The sequence below is a fragment of the Salvelinus fontinalis genome, chromosome 34 (genome assembly GCF_029448725.1).
Source record: "Salvelinus fontinalis isolate EN_2023a chromosome 34, ASM2944872v1, whole genome shotgun sequence".
Taxonomy (NCBI): domain Eukaryota; kingdom Metazoa; phylum Chordata; class Actinopteri; order Salmoniformes; family Salmonidae; genus Salvelinus; species Salvelinus fontinalis.
Genome location: NC_074698.1, coordinates 24,042,698 through 24,061,039, shown reverse-complemented (window position 1 = coordinate 24,061,039; position 18,342 = coordinate 24,042,698). Strand labels below are relative to the sequence as shown.

The 18,342-nt window shown below is 42.3% G+C and overlaps 1 protein-coding gene across 5 annotated transcripts; it reads left to right on the top strand.

The window, feature by feature from the left end:
- The first annotated feature begins 14 nt into the window (after positions 1 to 14).
- Positions 15 to 18,105, top strand: LOC129833542 (nucleolar transcription factor 1-like). 5 transcript variants are annotated; one of them, XM_055898216.1, is made up of 22 exons: positions 15 to 625; positions 1,545 to 1,581; positions 3,546 to 3,598; positions 3,793 to 3,965; positions 4,132 to 4,215; positions 4,399 to 4,554; positions 4,728 to 4,792; positions 10,128 to 10,254; positions 10,392 to 10,502; positions 10,624 to 10,757; positions 10,872 to 11,013; positions 11,117 to 11,158; positions 13,476 to 13,571; positions 13,773 to 13,928; positions 14,146 to 14,292; positions 14,398 to 14,508; positions 14,596 to 14,684; positions 14,792 to 14,981; positions 15,084 to 15,131; positions 15,259 to 15,327; positions 15,427 to 15,540; positions 15,654 to 18,105. In XM_055898216.1, exons 3-22 carry the CDS (start codon positions 3,562 to 3,564, stop codon positions 15,771 to 15,773), a joined length of 2,211 nt encoding a protein of 736 aa, XP_055754191.1. In that variant the 5' UTR covers positions 15 to 625; positions 1,545 to 1,581; positions 3,546 to 3,561; the 3' UTR covers positions 15,774 to 18,105. The 5 variants fall into 5 exon arrangements, with proteins under 5 accessions (XP_055754191.1, XP_055754188.1, XP_055754192.1 ...); XM_055898213.1 differs by having other exon boundaries at positions 3,546 to 3,643; XM_055898214.1 differs by lacking the exon at positions 15 to 625 and adding an exon at positions 632 to 841 and having other exon boundaries at positions 3,546 to 3,643.
- Positions 18,106 to 18,342: the final 237 nt, after the last annotated feature.

The window sequence follows — 18,342 nt, the reverse complement described above, 5'->3', positions numbered from 1 at the left end:
AAACCGTCAAATAGGCTACTCGACTTTGTAAATAGGAGCACCACTAAAAGTATAGGCCTATCCATGGAATACAATTCCAGTATCGTTTTCGCAATCTGTCAACAGTTAGCGCTGGCACGAATATATGTTTATGACACTTTCTTTCTCAAAATGTTCAGTAGGCCTTAACACTGCAGATTGTTATTAAATGTTATAGTTATTATGCTATACTTTGAAATTAGTTTGATGATACAACAGCTAACTAAAATTCCACTAAGATACAGGCAGCTGTCTGGGACAAATAACTTTTACTAAAGTATCGGTAGTCTAAAAGATTTGCACTCGCTCATTGTCCTCGGTTGGCAACGGCGGGTCGGAGAGCTAAATGTGGAAAAATAGTATGGCTGTGGGTGATGCGTTCGGCAGCGGGGGAGAGATCGAAAATGCGGATGTCTTTGCTAAGAGAAATGGTCGGATCGAGAGAGCTACGCGTTGAGTGGAAGGAGAAAGCAAGTGAGATGGAGGCGGGGGGAAGTTCCCATCTCTGCGGGGACTGGAGCGCCTGTGCCCTGGACCGGCGGCGCAGTGCTGGCTAACATTCAACCCAACCCTTGTTCCACAACGAGCTCAACTCACGCTGAGACAGGTAAGGCTCACAGCCACCTCCGTCAATTCGATTGCTCAAAAGATATATAAACACAATTATTTCCACAAACAATTTACGCTCTATGGTTTATTTTCTCCCTTGAGTAATTTTAAAAGAACACCTCATCTTGAATGCCTTGTGTTAGCGAAACACTGACTGCTGTAGGGTAGACCATTCCGAGGTCGCCATACCCGAATTTCCTATCCTTTACCACGGGTAAGAAATGCGAACTATAGGGTCTAAATAATATGGTATAAATTGATAACATTTACATTGATTATGGACCACCGTCAATTTGGAATTTAATTCACCAGTGTATCTTATTTTCTACTAAGAATTTACTATTTCCGCGCCGAGACCTCCATGCGGTTGTTGACAGAACCAGCCGCTTCTCTGGTTAGCCATCATGGATCTCAGTTTAATATCTCACCGTGTGGGCTCGCCCTCTATCTCGCTTGACAACCATCATTGCCAACCTGCGAAAACCAGTCTTTGGTACTGTTATAGTTGCCTATGATCCTGGTGCGGGGCAGGTTAGTTGCACACCCAGGCTTACTTTAAACCCCATTTCTTGCTAAGCATGTAGTGCGCCATATGAGCTTGTCACGGTCGGTATCCTAACTGACTCGCGCTTTGCCTGTAGCATGGCGGCTCTGGAACCATCCTCGCGCCAGTGAACCATTTGCAATCTCGAATGTACAAATATTTCATTCCGTGTGGTGTCAATTTGATACAATGTAACCGCGGATTGAAACCTTGTGAATGATGATAGATTGTAGTTATGTATCCTCATTTCAATTCTGAAGATTAGCGAAGATTGTTACTATTTATTTCCCTTTTTCTTCATTCGTGTGCCTGTCTTCATGACCCATCCTCGCCACACGGCTACAAAACCTGGTTTACCCGTGTTCAACAACAGCTGAAAGAAAAGTCGGGGTGGATAGAACCGTATCACGGTGAGTTTGTTAATTAAAAACGTTGTTTTTCAAGAAAAACAATAGTGAATTTGTCTGTCTGAGATGAATGATTTTCTAAACATGATTCTCTTTCATGGAGACGAGGTCAGTGTTCGGGTCGCAGTCGTTTAGAACTGGATTTTTTTCCTATGGGTTAATGCAAAACTAGTAACGTTAGGCCAATACGTCATATTTTGAACTACCAATTACAAACACATTTATCTAGTTAACGTTACCTGCAATATTGATGTAGATGTATATACAAAATAAAAACGTAAATCATTATCCATGGTGAATCCCCTGAAGTTAGCCAAGCTTTAGCTAGCTAGCATAAAAGTTGACTGGTCTGGTGGTGGTTTTCATATTTTAAATTGACAGTAGCTAGCCACTATACCAGTTTAAACCTTAGAATGTATAGATTATTGTCATTTGATTATTTTTGCAGGTGGCCACCGTGTTGGCTAACATATTGCTGTAAATTAATGTAAATCTGATGGTTGCTAACATAGCGAGTTAGCAGCTAGCTAACCATTGCATTGAACAAGCGTAGTGCGGTTGCAGCTAGCTAGCGCGGTCGTTGGCTCGGTTGGAGTTTGTGGACTCCCCAAACCATCTTATCATACCAGGATATTACTTTAAAATGTTCCATAAAGTGCATTGATTTATTGGGACACAAGCTAACTATGTCCAACCACTGTTTTAAACGGATCATTAGACCAGCGATAATTGTATCCCCCCCTTAAACGCACTGGCAGTCCAACACAAGCTCGTGCGTACTATATGACCAAGAACGGGTAAACAACAGGCGGGGTGCTGACTGCTGACTCGAGGTCACATATCCGAAATCGGTTACGCCTCGCGCAAGAATGTCCTGCTTTTTCGAGTCTTTTTCGGTTTGATTATGGTTGCCCGCTTCGATACTAAAACGATTAAAGCATAGAAACGGGTCTCTGAGGACTATGTCCAACAATTTAATTTATTATAAAGCGTAATATGTATCCCTCTTTGGCCCCTCACAAGAGTCGGCCGATAAAGATTCAAGGCGGAGGCAGGTTTCAATTCCAGCTCAATGTTGGTAGTGTGGCTTTGTCGAGTGGTTCATTTGGTAATATTGTTCCCTGGCCACCATTCCCCTTCGTTGGAGACCGAAAGCAGATCTCCCGTCCATAGTCAGCTGGTTGCCTACAGCTGCCTCTAAACATTCGCTTCCTCCTTCTGTGGAACCTCCCCACCACCACTCCGAGAAAATCCTCCATTACCGACCGACAGAAGACATGGTCGACAGAAAGCAAAATGAGTTGCTACTTTAATGTAGAAAATGCTAGCCTATTTTCCAAATCGACATAGAGAACATTACCAGTCGGAGCCTTCTGCGGTGTTATTTGAGATGTGAAACCGTCTCACAAGCTATAGCCTGTCTCACCGTGTAGCGTAAACGTTTAGGGGCGGTGTAATAAACATTAATAACCATCATGTCGAGGTCGATTTTAATTTCTAGGATATTAAAAGGCTGGAATTTCTTACCTAATCGCTTGTTTGGAATGATTAAAAGCAGTCGAATAATCTATGTCTCATTAATCTTGTTTTCAGTATCACATTTTACACACTTATTTTAATATGCAAGTCGATATACTAGTAGAATGATATAAATTTTTAACCTCTAACCTATGCCATTTTTAAATGTGTTTAATCTCCAAGCATTGTTCTTTCCACATATTTCCTAATATTACAAGGCATAGCATTGGCCAAAGTAGTTTTCTGTTACTTTCTCATATTTGCATGCATTAGGTGAATGCATAGGTAACTTGGCTATTATGTATCCCGTGTAGATTTTTTTTGCTGGCACAGTAGTGAGAGTAAATTGTTGATAAGATTAACAATGACTCACTGCACCTTGTATGTTATTCACAGCCATTAAAATAAAGGGATTGTGTTTTATTAGGATCTGTTTTGTTTATGTGTAGGTTAAAGAAAGTACAGATGAATGGAGAAATGGACACGTCCACTAAAGACCAAGGTGAGATCATAGTCAATCAACGTGAGATCATAGTAGTCAATCAAGGTGAGATATAGTCACAACATGGAACTTCTTCCTTCTATCCCCTTCAGAATATTGTGCAAAATGGAGAGATTCATGATTTTTTTTCACTTCGGCCAGGATAATGGTTGCAGGACAGGCAAGCTGATGTGTGTGTTTTTGTGTGACTATAGTGTGGACGCAGGATGACCTTCTGAATCTGCTAGAGGCCATGAAAGTCAATCTTCCCCAGAAGGACCTGGCCAAGTACAAGACGTCGGAGTCCCATCTGGACTGGGAGAAGGTGGCCTTCAACTCATTCACAGGAGAGATGTGCAAACAGAAGTGGAACGAGGTCTCCAAAGTGGTACGCCATGTCTCTTTCATGCTATACTGTGGAATGGGGTATTGTGTATTTGAGAATGTATTTGAGAATATTTGAGAATGGATTTCCAACTCTTGTCAGTTCAATATGTACATACTGCATCTTGCCTCTGCAATGCGTTTTATGTTGTTCTGTGTCTTTGGTTCAGATCCGTAAATTTCGCACATTAACAGAGCTGATTTTCGATGCCCAAGACTTCATCAAGAACCCGTATAAGGGCAAGAAGCTGAAGGTGAGCTGCATATCCTCTTTTTATGATAGACACTATCAGTTGATACTTTCACAGGTGACACATTATTTTCTTAGCAAATTCAGTCATTTGATGACTGATTTGACTGTATTTTTGTGTGTAATTTTACTCCTAATTGGTATTGTTCCTTCGAATGTTCTTTTGTTTTATTTTTCACCGAAACAGAAGCATCCAGATTTCCCTAAAAAGCCCCTGACGCCATATTTCCGCTTCTTCATTGAGAAGAGGGCCAAGTATGCCAAGCTGCACCCTGAGATGAGCAACCTAGACCTCACCAAGATCCTCTCCATGAAGTACAGAGGGCTGCCCGACAAAAAGAAGGTCAGAAGCAGGGAGAGAGTGGGAAGGAAAGGAAGAGATGCAATTAAAGGGAGGGATATAGTGATGTTTGGGATGGGGGGGTAAATATGTTCTCCCTGGTAGATACAATTTATTTGAACTGAGTAATTTGCTGACGTTGCTCATGGTCGACTGACTTGTTTTTTTGACAACAGAAAAAATATCTAGAAGACTTCCAGAAAGACAAAGAAACGTTTGGGCACAGCATGTCAAAGTTCAGGTAAGGTTAAAATTTAGGTTATCTGCAACTGGAGGAAATATATATTTGAAGGGGGGGATTTCTCCATTGTGTTGAATGTGTTTTAATTTGCTTGATGAGTATGTTTATTTTTATTTAACCTTTATTCGACTAGGCAAGTCAGTCAAGAACAAATTCTTATTTACAATGACGGTCTACCAAAAGGCAAAAGGCCTCCTGCTGGGATTACAAATAAAATATAAATATAGGACAACACACATCACGACAAAAAACAAAACAACACTACATAAAGAGAGACCAAAGACCACAACATAGCAAGGCAGCAACACATGACAACACAGCATGGTAGCAACACAACATAATAACAACATGGTACAAACATTATTGGGCACAGACAACAGCACAAAGGGCATGAAGGTAGAGACAATAATACATCACACAAAGCAGCCACAACTGTCAGTAAGAGTGTCCATGATTGAGTCTTTGAATGAAGAGTTTGAGAATAAACTGTCCAGTTTAAGTGTTTGTTGCAGCTCGTTCCAGTCGCTAGTTGCAGCGAACTGAGAAGAGAAGCAACCCAAGGATGTGTGTGCTTGTATGTGGAGGATGAGGATGAGGGCTGCAGTAGATATCTCAGATAGGAGGGAGTGAGGCTTAAGAGGGTTTTATAAATAAGCATCAACCAGTGGGTCTTGCGATGGGTATACATAGATGACCAGTTTACAGAGGAGTATAGAGTGCAGTGATGTGTTCTACTGATCACCCCAATCCACAAAAGTAGAGACAAATTTGACCCCAATAACTACCGTGGGATATGCGTCAACAGAAACCTTGGGAGAATCCTCTGCGTTATCATTAACAGCAGACTAGTACATTTCCTCAGTGAAAACAATGTACTGAGCAAATGTAAAATTGTCTTCTTACCATATTATCGTACGACAGACCACGTATTCACCCTGCACACCCTAATTGATAAACAAACAACCAAAACAAAGGCAAAGTCTTCTCATGCTTTGTTGATTTCAAAAAAGCCTTCAACTCAATTTGGCATGAGGGTCTGCTATACAAATTGATGGAAAGTGGTTTTGGGGGAAGGTAGCCTAGTGGTTAGAGCATTGGGCCAGTAACCGAAAGGTTGCTAGATTGAATCCACGAGCTGACAGGGTAAAAATCTGTCGTTCCCACTGTTCCTAGGCCGTCATTGTAAATAAGAATTTGTTCCTAACTGACTTGCCCAGTTAAATAAGGAGCATTGGTGGCAAATCTTACGTCCGAATGATAAAAAAACATCTAGCCGCTCGAGAGCACCCTTACCTGCCGATCTATAAATTATGTCTCTGTAATCTAGCATGGGTAGGATGGTCATCTGAATCAGGGTTAGTTTGGTAGCTGGGGGTGAAAGAGGAGCAATTATGATAGAGGAAACCAAGTCTAGATTTAACTTTAGCCTGCAGATTTGATATGTGCTGAGAGAAGGACAGTGTACCATCTAGCCATACTCCCAAGTACTGGTATGAGGTGACTACCTCAAGCTCTAAACCCTCAGAGGTAGTAATAACCCCTGTGGGAAGAGGGTCATTCTTCTTACCAAACCACATGACCTTTGTTTTGGAGGTGTTCAGAACAAGGTTAAAGGTAGAGAGTAGAGGTTGACCGATTAATCGGAATGGCTGATTTAATTAGGTCCGATTTCAAGTTTTCATAACAATCGGTAATAGGCATTTTTGGACACCGATTATGGCCGATTACATTGCACTCCACGAGGAGACTGCGTGGCAGGCTGCCTACTTGTTATGTGAGTGCAGCAAGGAGCCAAGGTAAGGTGCTAGCTAGCATTAAACTTCTAAAAAATAATCAATCTTAACATAATCACTAGTTAACTACACATGGTTGATGATATTACTAGTTCATCTAGCTTGTCCTCATTATTTATTTGAGACTTAATTGATTTTATTGATCTATTATATTAAGTTAAAATAAGTGTTCATTTACTATTGTTGTAATTGTCATTATTACAAATATATATATAAAAATCGGCCAAAGTAATCGGTATCAGCTTTTTTTTTTGGTCCTCCAATAATTGGTATCGGCGTTGAAAAATCATAATCGGTCGACCTCTATTAGAGAGCTTGTTGGACACTAAAAGCTTTGTTGTAGAGCGTTTAACACAAAATCCGGGGAGGGGCCAGCTGAGTATAAGACTATCATCTGCATATAAATGGATGAGAGAGCTTCCTACTGCCTGAGCTATGTTGTTGATGTAAATTGAGAAGAGCGTGGGGCCTTGGATCGAGCCTTGGGGTACTCCCTTGGTGACAGGCAGTGGCTGAGACAGCAGATTTTCTGACTTTTATACACTGCACTCTTTGAGAGAGGAAGTTAGCAGACCAGGCCAAAGACACCTCCGAGACACCAATACTCCTTAGCCAGCCCACAATAATGGAATGGTCTACCCTATCAAAGCTTTGGCGAAGTCAATAAAAATAGCAGCACAACATTGCTTAGAATCAAGGGCAATGGTGACATCATTGAGGACCTTTAAGGTTGCAGTGACACATCCATAACCTGAGCTGAAACCAGATTGCATACCCAATAGAATACTATAGACATCAAGAAAGCCAGTCAGTTGATTATTATAGTTTTTCCAACACTTTTGATAAACAGGGCAAAATAGAAATAGGCCTATAACAGTTCGGATCAGATTGATCTCCCCCTTTAAATAAAGGATGAGCCGTGGCTGCCTTCCAAGCAATGGGAACCTCCCCAGAAAGGAGAGACTAGTTAAAAGTTCAGCGATAGGCTTGGCGATGATAGGTGCAGCAGTCTTAAAGAAGAAAGGGTCGAAACCATCTGACCCAGATGTTTTTTTGGGGTCAAATTTAAGTAGCTCCTTTAGCACCTCGCACTCCGTGACTGCCTGCATGGAGAAACTTTGTTGTAGGGCAGAGGAAAAAGAGGGAGAAAGAAGCATCAGAGATAGTCGCATTAGATGGGGTGGGAGATGAGGAAATGTTGGACGGGCAATGAGGCATGGCTGAGTCATAGGAATCCTGACTTAATGAAGTGGTTATTAAAGAGCTCAGCCATGTGCTTCTTGTCAGTAACAACCACATCATCAACATTAAGGGACATGGGCAGCTGTGAGGAGTAGGGTTTATTCTCCATGTCTTTAACTGTTTTCCAGAGCTTCTTGGGGTTAGACCCATAGAGAGAGAACTGCTCCTTAAAGTAACTAACTTTGGCCTTCCGGATAGTCTGAGTGCACTTATTTCTCATTTGCCTGAACGAGAGCACGTCAGCCTGAGTATGCGTGTGCCGAGCCTTTCGCCTAATACAATTCTTGATGTGGAGTAACTGCAAGATCATGGTTGAACCAGGGGCTAAACCGGTTTTTAATTCTCATTTTATTTGTATGCGTGTTTGTTATTAACAATACCACAAAAATATCAAAAAAGAAGGTCCAAGCGTCTTCGACAGGGGATCAAGCTGATTATATACCATTTTAGAGGCCAGTTCATGAAGGAAGACTTGCTCATTTAAAGTTTTTTAGCAAGCGACTATGACAGGTCGTTTCACTGACCAGCCATTACGAACACAGGCTGTAAAACAGTGTTCATTAAGGTCATTACAGAAAACACCAGACTGATATCTATCAGGATTATTTGTGAGGATAACATTGAGGAGAGTAGCCTTTTCTGGGTGTTTGGAGTCATACCTTGTGGGATTGGTAATAATCTGAGAGATTTAAGGAGTCTCATTGCTTTAGGACATGGTCAGGTGGTTTAAGCATGTCTTAGGGCAGTTAGGATACAGGCCGGTGCTGATGGAGGACGACAGCACCCAGCAACAGTCAACAAAAAGCTATTTGAAAGTTTTAATGATTAAAACCAGCAAATCAAATTGTTCGGAGACAGACTTGGTGGAGACAACCAAGCACTGAAGGTGATCCTTGGTAAAGATTGCCACTCCCCCACCTTTGGAAGATCTCTATTGCCAAAAAAGGTTATAACCAGAAAGGTTAACATCAGTATTCAAAACACTCTTCCTTAACCACGTATTAGTAATGACAAACACATCTGGAGCTGTGAACCCACACTTTCAATTGATACATTTTAGGTAATACGCTTCTAGTGTTAACGTGCAGAAAATCCAGGCTTTTACGAGAGCAGAAATCAGTGAAGCTGATAGCAGAGCACAAGTCAGAATTGGGGCTAGCAACAGTAGATGGGCTAGGGTGTACCTGCACATTTCCAGATGTCATCAACAGTAATAATGAAGTGCAGGGCATATTACAGGGAGAGCTCTGCAGTGTTGATTTATGACATCTGAATGTGCATCAGATGGCAACAAGACCCTATTGTACAGCAATTTCATCAGGTAACATGAATGCAAAGCCGGGGAGAGGTGGTTAGAATAGGATGGAAGGTCAAACGTCGGTGTAACCAATAGAGTCAGAGTCCCGAGTGTGGGAACAAACAGTCTGTCCCATGGTTTGGTAAAGAAAGTTTGTATACAACAAAGCATGCAGGAGTCATGAGGCAAATAAAAAAAATGCACAAGAAAAAAATAAGCCATTGTAAGTTCAGAGTAACTCGCCCCAACAGTGCGTGTTAGCTGGAGAGAGGGGAGTGTGATGGGGGTACCTGTACCAGACGGGGGGAGACAGGACAGGGGGAGACAGGCCAGAGCAGACTGAACAGATCGCCAGGTGGAATCCAAGCAGCATTGCAGCAGGCAACGGGAGTAGTTGTCACACCCACTTGGGAGAAGCCTTTATTTCTGGAAGTAGATTTCTTGTAGAAAATGCCAATGAATGGTCTTTGAACAGCAGGAGGGGGCTTCAAAGGGCGCTTCAAAGATTCCTGCCACTTGTTGGGCCCAAAGGCCTCGACAGCCTTTACTTCACACCTTCGTGCTAATTGAAGTTATATTTGGTCTGTCCTTGCAAGCCAGGCAGCCTTAACTCAGCATTCAGTCCCCATAAAGTGAAATATTATTGTAATGTACTTTTTCATCTTTTTTTTCCTTCTTGGCTTTCAAAATAGCATCAGACCAAACACTACTCACTCAGTTCCAGGTTGGAAGGTATCATCAGTTCTCTGCTGTTTGTTTGCTAGAGCACCCTCCGTATAGCTTTGAAAAAGGAAACCTTGGTAGCAGTAATCTCTCTGGTTATTTTGGTCAAAATTAGGTTTTAGGTTCGAAGACCATGCTGTGGAGGGTAGCATCCTGCATATGTCCCTACTGAAAAATCTCCAAGTGTAGCCTTTTGTAAAAAAACATGTTGAAAAATGTGAGAGCTCACATGAGGCTGTCTCTCTCTCACAGTAGTCATTGGGTTTCTGTGTGACTATAGGGAGGACCATCCCGACCTGGTGGAGAGCATGGCAAAGAAAGGTTCTAATGTGCCAGAGAAACCCAGGACGCCTCAGCAGCTATGGTACAGTCACGAGAAGAAGGCCTTCCTCAAAACACACGCAGATGTGAGTTACGCTTTTCAGGACCGTTTGTTAGCACCTACAAAAACACAATATTCACACTCAATGCTAACATGCTAAAGTTGAACTATGTCCATCTGAAGCAACGTATATGTTCTTGAATCTATAATATCTGTTACTAGGCGACCACCAAAGACATTAAAGACAGTCTTGGGAAGCAGTGGACACAGCTGTCAGACAAAAAGAGACTCAAGTGGATTGCCAAGTCCCTGGAGATGCACAAAGCATATGAGGTGAGAGCATCCTCAAATATGAGGCACAAGACTCTGAAGATGGCCAAATTACTGCCTGACTTGTGTATTTCCAAGAGGGTTAATAGATTTTTATCCCGTGACCCCTGTTTGTGTTCCACAGGAGGTGATGAAGGGCTTCATTGAGACTCACCCAGAGCTCAACATGAGCAACGAGGACATCGTCAAGTCCACCCTCACCAAGGCTGAGAGACATTTGAAGGACAAATCTGATGGCAGACCAGACAAACCACCCCCGTGAGTACTAATCCCCACCAGCACACTTTTAATCTTACCACTGTGTGATCACACTGTTAACTGGACATGGTGACGAGGGTTGTGACCGTGTTGTGTATTCTGTGTGTGTTTTAGGAATGGTTACTCCATGTTCTGTGCTGAGTTGATGTCCAATATGAAGGACGTGCCCAGTACAGAGCGCATGGTCATGTGCAGCCAGCAGTGGAAGCTGCTGAAACAGAACGAGAAGGACGGCTACCAGAAACGCTGCGAGCAGGTCTGTACTTCACTAGCAGGTGGACTGTTCACTCCATTGTTGACTTTTTGGACATATTGTCAGAAGTCTTAAGTGCTCAAGTTTTCACAATTCTGTTTTTCAGAGAAAGAAAGAATACGAAGTCGAGATGAACCGGTTTCTTTGTGTAAGTTTGTTTTTCTACATGTATGTGTGTCTATATACAGTTGAAGTTGGAAGTTTACATGCACTTACACAGAACCCAAACCGGCTGCGCGCGTGTGCCATCGTGCATACATTTATTTTGTCTCCCAACACCAAACGTGATCACGACACGCAGGTTAAAATATCAAAACAAACTCTGAACCAATTACATTAATTTGGGGACAGGTGGAAAAGCATTAAACATGTATGGCAATTTAGCTAGCTTGCTGTTGCTAGCTAATTTGTCCTGGGATATAACCATTGAGTTGTTATCTTACCAGAAATGCACAGGGTTCTCTACTCCGACAATTAATCCACACATAAAACGGTCAACCGAATCGTTTCTAGTCATCTCCTTCCAGGCTTTTTCATCTTTGAACTTATATGGTGATCGCATCTAAACTTTCATAGTATTACCACGACCGGCAACACAGTTCGTCTTTCAATCACCCACGTGGATATAACCAATAAGGAGAAGGCACGTGGGTACCTGCTTCTATAAACCAACGAGGAGATGGGAGATGCAGGACTTGCAGCGTGATCTGTGTCAGAAATAGAAAGGACTTCTATTTTAGCAATGCAGACGCGCGTGAGCAGTGTGGGTGCAATAATTGAATAACATAGATTTCTACATTTATTTTCCGACGCTTGCGGTGTAGTCAGGGTATTAGGTTGGAGTCATTAACTTGTTTTTCAACCACTCCACAAATTTCTTGTTAACTAACTATAGTTTTGGCAAGTCGGTTTGGACATCTACTTTGCATGACAGAAGTCATTTTTCCAACAATTGTTTACAGACAGATTATTTCACTTATAAATTCACTATCACAATTCGAGTGGTTCAGAAATGTACATACACTAAGTTGACTGTGCCTTTAAACAGCTTGGAAAATTCCAGAAAATTATGGCTTTAGAAGCTTCTGATAGGCTATTTGACATCATTTGAGTCAATTGGAGGTGTACCTGTGGATGTATTTCAAGGCCTACCTTCAAACTCAGTGCCTCTTTGCTTGACATCATGGGAATATCAAAAGAAATCAGCCAAGACCTCAGAAAAAAATGTGTAGACCTCCACAAGTCTGGTTCATCCTTGGGAGCAATTTCCAAACACCTGAAGGTAACACATTCATCTGTACAAACAATAGTACGTAAGTATAAACACCATGGGACCACGCAGCCGTCAAACCGCTCAGGAAGGAGACGTGTTCTGTCTCCTAGAGATGAACGTACTTTGGTGCGAAAAGTGCAAATCAATTCTAGAACAATTCTAGAACAACAAAGGACCTTGTGAAGATGCTGGAGGAAACAGGTCCAAAGTATCTATATCTACAGTAAAACGAGTCCTATATTGACATAACCTGAAAGGCCGCTCAGCAAGGAAGAAGCCACTGCTCCAAAACGAGATTTAAAAAAGTCAGACTACGGTTTGCAACTGCACAAAGATCGTACTTTTTGGAGAAATGTCCTCTGGTCTGATGACAAAAAAATAGAACTGTTTGGCCATAATGACCATCGTTATGTTTGGAGGAAAAAGGGGGCGGCTTGCAACCCGAAGAACACCATCCCAACAGTGAAGCACGGGGGTGGCAGCATGATGTTGTGGGGGTGTTTTGCTGCAGGAGGGACTGGTGCACTTCACAAAATAGATGGAATCATGAGTTGAAATTATGTGGATATATTGAAGCAACATCTCAAGACATCATTCATGAAGTTAAAGCTTGGTCGCAAATATATCTTCCAAATGAACAATGACCCCAAGCATACTTCCAAAGTTGTGGCAAAATGGCTTAAGGACAACAATGTCAAGGTATTGGAGTGGCCATCACAAAGCCCTGACCTCAATCCTATAGAAAATTTGTGGGTATAACTGAAATGGCATGTGCTAGCAAGGAGGCCTACAAACCTGACTCAGTTACACCAGCTCTGTTGGGAGGAATGGGCCAAAATTCACCCAACTTGTTGTGGGAAGCTTATGGAAGGCTACCCAAAACATTTGACCCAAGTTAAACAATTTAAAGGCGATGCCACCAAATAATAATTGATGTGATGAAATAAATAAAAGCTGAAATAAATCATTCTCTCTACTATTATTCTGACATTTCACATTCTTAAAATAAAGTGTTGATCCTAACTGACCTAAGACAGGGAATTATTACTGGGATTGTATGTCAGGAATTGTGAAAAACTGAGTTTAAATGTATTTGGCTAAGGTGTATGTAAACATCCGACTTCAACTGTATCTAGTGAATGAGAGCAGAGGCAGTATGTATGTTATTTACTCAGTGTCTGTCTGTCTGCAGAGTATATCAGAGGAGGAGCAGCAGCGTGTGCTGGGGGAGCAGAAGATGATTGGCTTTAAGAAGGGGAGCGGGGGCAGCAAAAGGAGCAGAGCAAAGGTAAGTCCCACAATGTGTCAGTATCACTCACCTCATCAGCTCCAAATATTTCACAATAACAATCATAAGGAAGTATGAAATGGAGATGACTAATTTTATCAATCTCAGACAAAATAGATATTGACTGTAGTGTGCATTATTTCAGAGGGGATCAATAAAGTTGTTTTGAATTGAAAAAAGCTCCCATTGCTTAAATTGCAGCCTAGCCCAGAGAAGCCCAAAAGGCCCATCTCGGCCATGTTCATCTTCTCTGAAGAGAAACGTCCCAAGCTGCAGCAAGAGCGACCAGACCTGTCTGACAGTGAGCTCACCAGGCTGCTGGCACGCATGTGGAACGAGCTCTCAGATAAGAAGAAGGTACACACCCCCCAGTTTAATACACACTTCCATAGTGCAGCTGAGGGAGGGTTCTGAGCAGTAAGATGCAGTATATAAATATCTGGTATAAAATGCAGTACAATGCATGACCGCATCAATTATATGGCATCAGTTTGTGTCGATGAAAGGGGATTTCTGGTTTCAGCCTTTACCTGTGATTGTTAACTAAATAACTGACGTTGTCTTCCCCCTGTAGGAGAAGTACAAGCGTCTTGAGACGGTCCTGAAGGCAGAGTCTGTGAAGAAGGGACAAGAGGAGCGCAGCCGGCTGCCAGACACCCCCAAGACTGCACAGGACATCTGGCAGCAGAGCGTCATAGGAGACTACCTGGCCAGGTTCAAGGTGGGTGACACAACTATGGCCTTGGAACAGGACTGCCTTTTAAAGCATGTCAACTCCTTCTCCCCTTGTCCTGACTATCTACCTCATTCTTCCTGTGCTTTACAGAACGACCGGCCAAAAGCCCAGAAAGCCATGGAAGCCACTTGGAACACCATGGAGAAGAAGGAGAAGATCATGTGGATCAAGAAGGCAGCTGAGGACCAGAAACGATACGAGGTAAGTGGAATCCAATGTGTCTGAAAGGCAGAGGCCTCAGACATTTAAGTGTCCATTGAGACTTACTGGCACTCTTTTTGCTGACAGAGGGAACTGAGTGAGATGCGCTCTCCTGCAACCATCATTGCCTCAGGGAAGAAAATGAAATTTGACGGTGAACCCAAGAAACCCCCATCGTGAGTGTATTTCTGATGGAGTGTTTCTGTCTGTGTTTTTGATAAACTTACTTCACTGTGTTCAACTATAACTATATTGATCTAGGATTTGTACACGTACCTTTCAGGAATGGCTATCAGAAATTCTCTCAGGAGATGCTGTCCAACGGAGAGCTGAACCACCTCCCAATGAAGGAGCGCATGGGGGAGATCGGGGGCCGCTGGCAGAGGCAGCCCCAGAAGGAGAAAGACCGCTACAAAAAGATCGCTGAGGAGAAACAGAAGCTGTACAAAATAGAGCTGGAGCGGTGGCTGGCGGTACGCCATCTTTGATTTGTTGCCGACACTAAGTGCATTGAACATCCTAGCAACTGTGTGCCTGTAATGACCTGACAAATTAAAATGTCCCTGCTTTCACAGAGCTTGTCCTCGCAAGAAAGAAATGTGTACAAGGAGTACAACTCACAAGTAAGTTGTCCGTGCTATTCTATTATGCCTTAGAGTGAGAGTTATCATAAACTCTCCCTGTAGTTGCTGGAAAATTAACATGTAAACAAACTGAGTGTTAATCTTAATCTCCTATTGTCTTCCTCAGAAAAGAAAAACCCCAGTGAAACCAGGAGGCACTGCAGCCAAAGTTAAGGCCAAGGTAACCAAGAAGTCGGTAAGTCCCAGCTCTGTTCAGTTTATCATTACCACTCTACTTTTACTACTCTGCTCTAAGTCAAATATCATTCATCTCTGACAATCAATCTTCCCCCAGGACACAGAGGACGAGGATGATGATGATGAGGAGGAAGAGAAGGAGGCTGCCTCATCAGATAACGATTCGTCCAGTGCAGAGGACAGTGAGGAGGAAGATGATGATGACGACGATGTTAGTTTTCAGACTTGTGTGAAATTCATCATTGCTATTGGAAATTATAATGGTGCCCTTGACTGACATGACATGAGGCTAATGTTCTTGTTGTGCGACACCTCCTCTTGCAGAATGAGGAAGACAACGATGATGATGACGATGAGGAGGCGGAGGATAAAGAGAACAAGTCGGAGGGGAGTAGCAGCAGTGATTCGAGCTCAGTGGAGACGTCGGACTCTGATTCAGACTGAAACTGGTCCGTTGTGACCCAAGAGAGACTGAGCAGCGCTGAGCCAAGAGTTCAGGGAGCGCTGCCACTGCGCCGGCCCTGCTCTCCTCACAACCCACCACCAGAGGGAGCCTCTGCCCCACCATGTCCATTTCTCACTCGCTTTCTCTCTTCTGTGTTTCTTCATTGGTGTTCTGTACAAGGAGGGTGAAGACCCTAACACCACCACATCATGATCTTCATCTGTTATTCCTCCAACCCTGCCTTGACCTGCTCCCCTGCCCAGCCCACACAACGCTGGGTTCAGGTGGGGACATTTGGCTTCCTTTCTATATTCTGTGGCTAATAGGTTTCTATTAGCTTTTTTTTGGGTGACTGTTGATTTTGGCCCCATCCTGTTTTCAGTGTCTGTCAGATGCTAGAGGCCACGGTTGTGAAGGGAGGAGCGGGGAGTTGTGAACAGGCCTCCTAGAGCCAAAGAACCTATTTGTCTGGGATTATTTTGGGGTGGGGGTGCAGGGGACCAAATAATTGCACTCTTGAGAATGTTTCCTGTAGTCTTTTGTTCTTCAGCGCCTCTCAACTTTCTTCCTGCTCTCAATGTGTATGTTTTAATTATTAGGTTCTTAACGAGGTGGTATCTTCAGGAAAAATTAAGCCATTATGAATGTCTCTTGTTGTTGCTGGAAATTTAGAGATGTATTCATCCACAGTTTTAGTTAGATTTGGATGCATTTAGAAAAATGGCTTTTACCTGTCTTTGACAGGTATTCATGTTCAAAGGTGACTGACAGTCTATTTATTTATGCTACATAGAAATGCGTCCAAGCTTTTTTGGGGGACAATTTCAAGGGTCTTTGTGGAGCAAGTCCAAGACAATTCTGTTTGACTCATGTTGGTTCTCATGTTGATTTTTCCGTTTAGATTTGTTCATCCACTGGCCTGTTGAACAGAATAAATAATGAATGTTTCTTCGTGGTATCAAAGGAATATATATTGTTTATCGATTAAGAGTTTTTGCTTGCCACTCTTACAGAGTAGTTATTTTTGCCCGGACTGCAGATATGAGATTTAATTCCAAACAGATTTAATATTGGTTTTGATTTCTTCCTTGAACCACTGTTTTACACTTCTATTTGATCTAAATCTGATTTAATGAATTTGTTTTAATAATGTTGAGGGCTGTGGTCAGTTCCATTTGAAATCAGGAATAGATTGAAATGGATCCATTTAGTTCTTCTAAATAAAATAAAATTGACCCCAACCCCGATTCTTTTAGTCGAAGTATCCCAAAAAAGCTTTGCACTTAATGTAAGCCTGTCCCATACTTCCTGTGGTCTACAGTCAACTGTTCAGCCCCTTCATGTGTTTGTGTGACAGCATTGGTGTGTGCTGTCTGCATCCTGTGTTTGACTGTGGCTTTGATTATCTACCCTTCTCCATGTGTGTACTTCTCTACTCCCCAAGGATTAAAAAAAACATTTGCTTGGTGAGAGAATGGGCTAGATGGAGTTCCTAAAAATGTTTCTTACACCAGTCGCATGCTTTTAAATCCTTGAGGGGCAGTGAACAAGTTTGCACTTAGGGGAGAAGGGTACAGAACCCGACTGCAATCTGTGAAGGATGTATGTGCCTGCGTGGTGTAGGAGGCACATCTCATCCCATTACCACACAAATACCTTGATGTAGATTTTTTTAATGTTCTTATCTCAAAATGATTGAAGCCGAGTCATGTGTGGTCCTGTTGGTTACCAGCACAAGGCCAGATGCGTTAGATGACCCACTGGACAGGTTATGTCATACGTTTAACTTGTTTCCAGGACAGTACAATGGGTTAACAATGGCCCCAGTTTTAAATGGGACTGAGTTAGTCCATTTCTAAATCTCATAATTGTTGACTGAATAACACCAGCATGGTGGGCTATATATGATTTGGTGAAGGGAATGTGGGAAATATTATGGAGGGTGGGATACTGGATTCGGGAAAAGGGATTTGGGGAAAGGTGTTGCCAATGGGGATACAACATACTGTTGAATGGTATTTGTAAATATTGCTTTTTTTGTATTGTGTGGAATTACTTTGATTTGTAGTTTGATTTATTTGGCCAAGTCTTGTCAGTGGCTCCATCTGAGGCGTGAGTCCATTGCTTGCAGGGGAAACGTTTTTGATTGTATTTGTCCGTTTTAGTTATCTCTCCCCATGTTGGTTTCTTTGTATAAATGACTAAATGAGAACGGCTTTACAGATTTGTACTGCTGATCATTTGACACATTTTTGATGTTTTCTATAGCGGAGGGTGTTATGTCCCTGCTATTTAAGCATTTGGCAAATAAACTTGGTCTTTAATAAAGTATACATATTGCATTATTTTTTTTACATATGATTGTAGGTGTTATGTGATGGACGTTGAAGACAATTGCCTACTGATAATGGAACACCTCAAATAATATGTTCGAAATGCCGACCAAACAAGTGTCCTAAATAAATGCATAAATTAGAATGTCGTCAGAAATGTACAACTAGCTATACCCTAATCTATGATTTGGTTGTTTCATGAGAACTAATCAATAAACGATAACCGTGATTATTT

Bases quoted from the DNA above. Each gene is read 5' to 3' on its own strand.
- LOC129833542 (XM_055898215.1), top strand. From the start codon at position 3,562: ATGAATGGAGAAATGGACACGTCCACTAAAGACCAAGGTGAGATCATA. The intron at 10,503-10,623 runs GTGAGAGCATCC...TGTGTTCCACAG, and splicing joins AGATGCACAAAGCATATGAG to GAGGTGATGAAGGGCTTCAT. The intron at 11,014-11,116 runs GTCTGTACTTCA...TCTGTTTTTCAG, and splicing joins ACCAGAAACGCTGCGAGCAG to AGAAAGAAAGAATACGAAGT.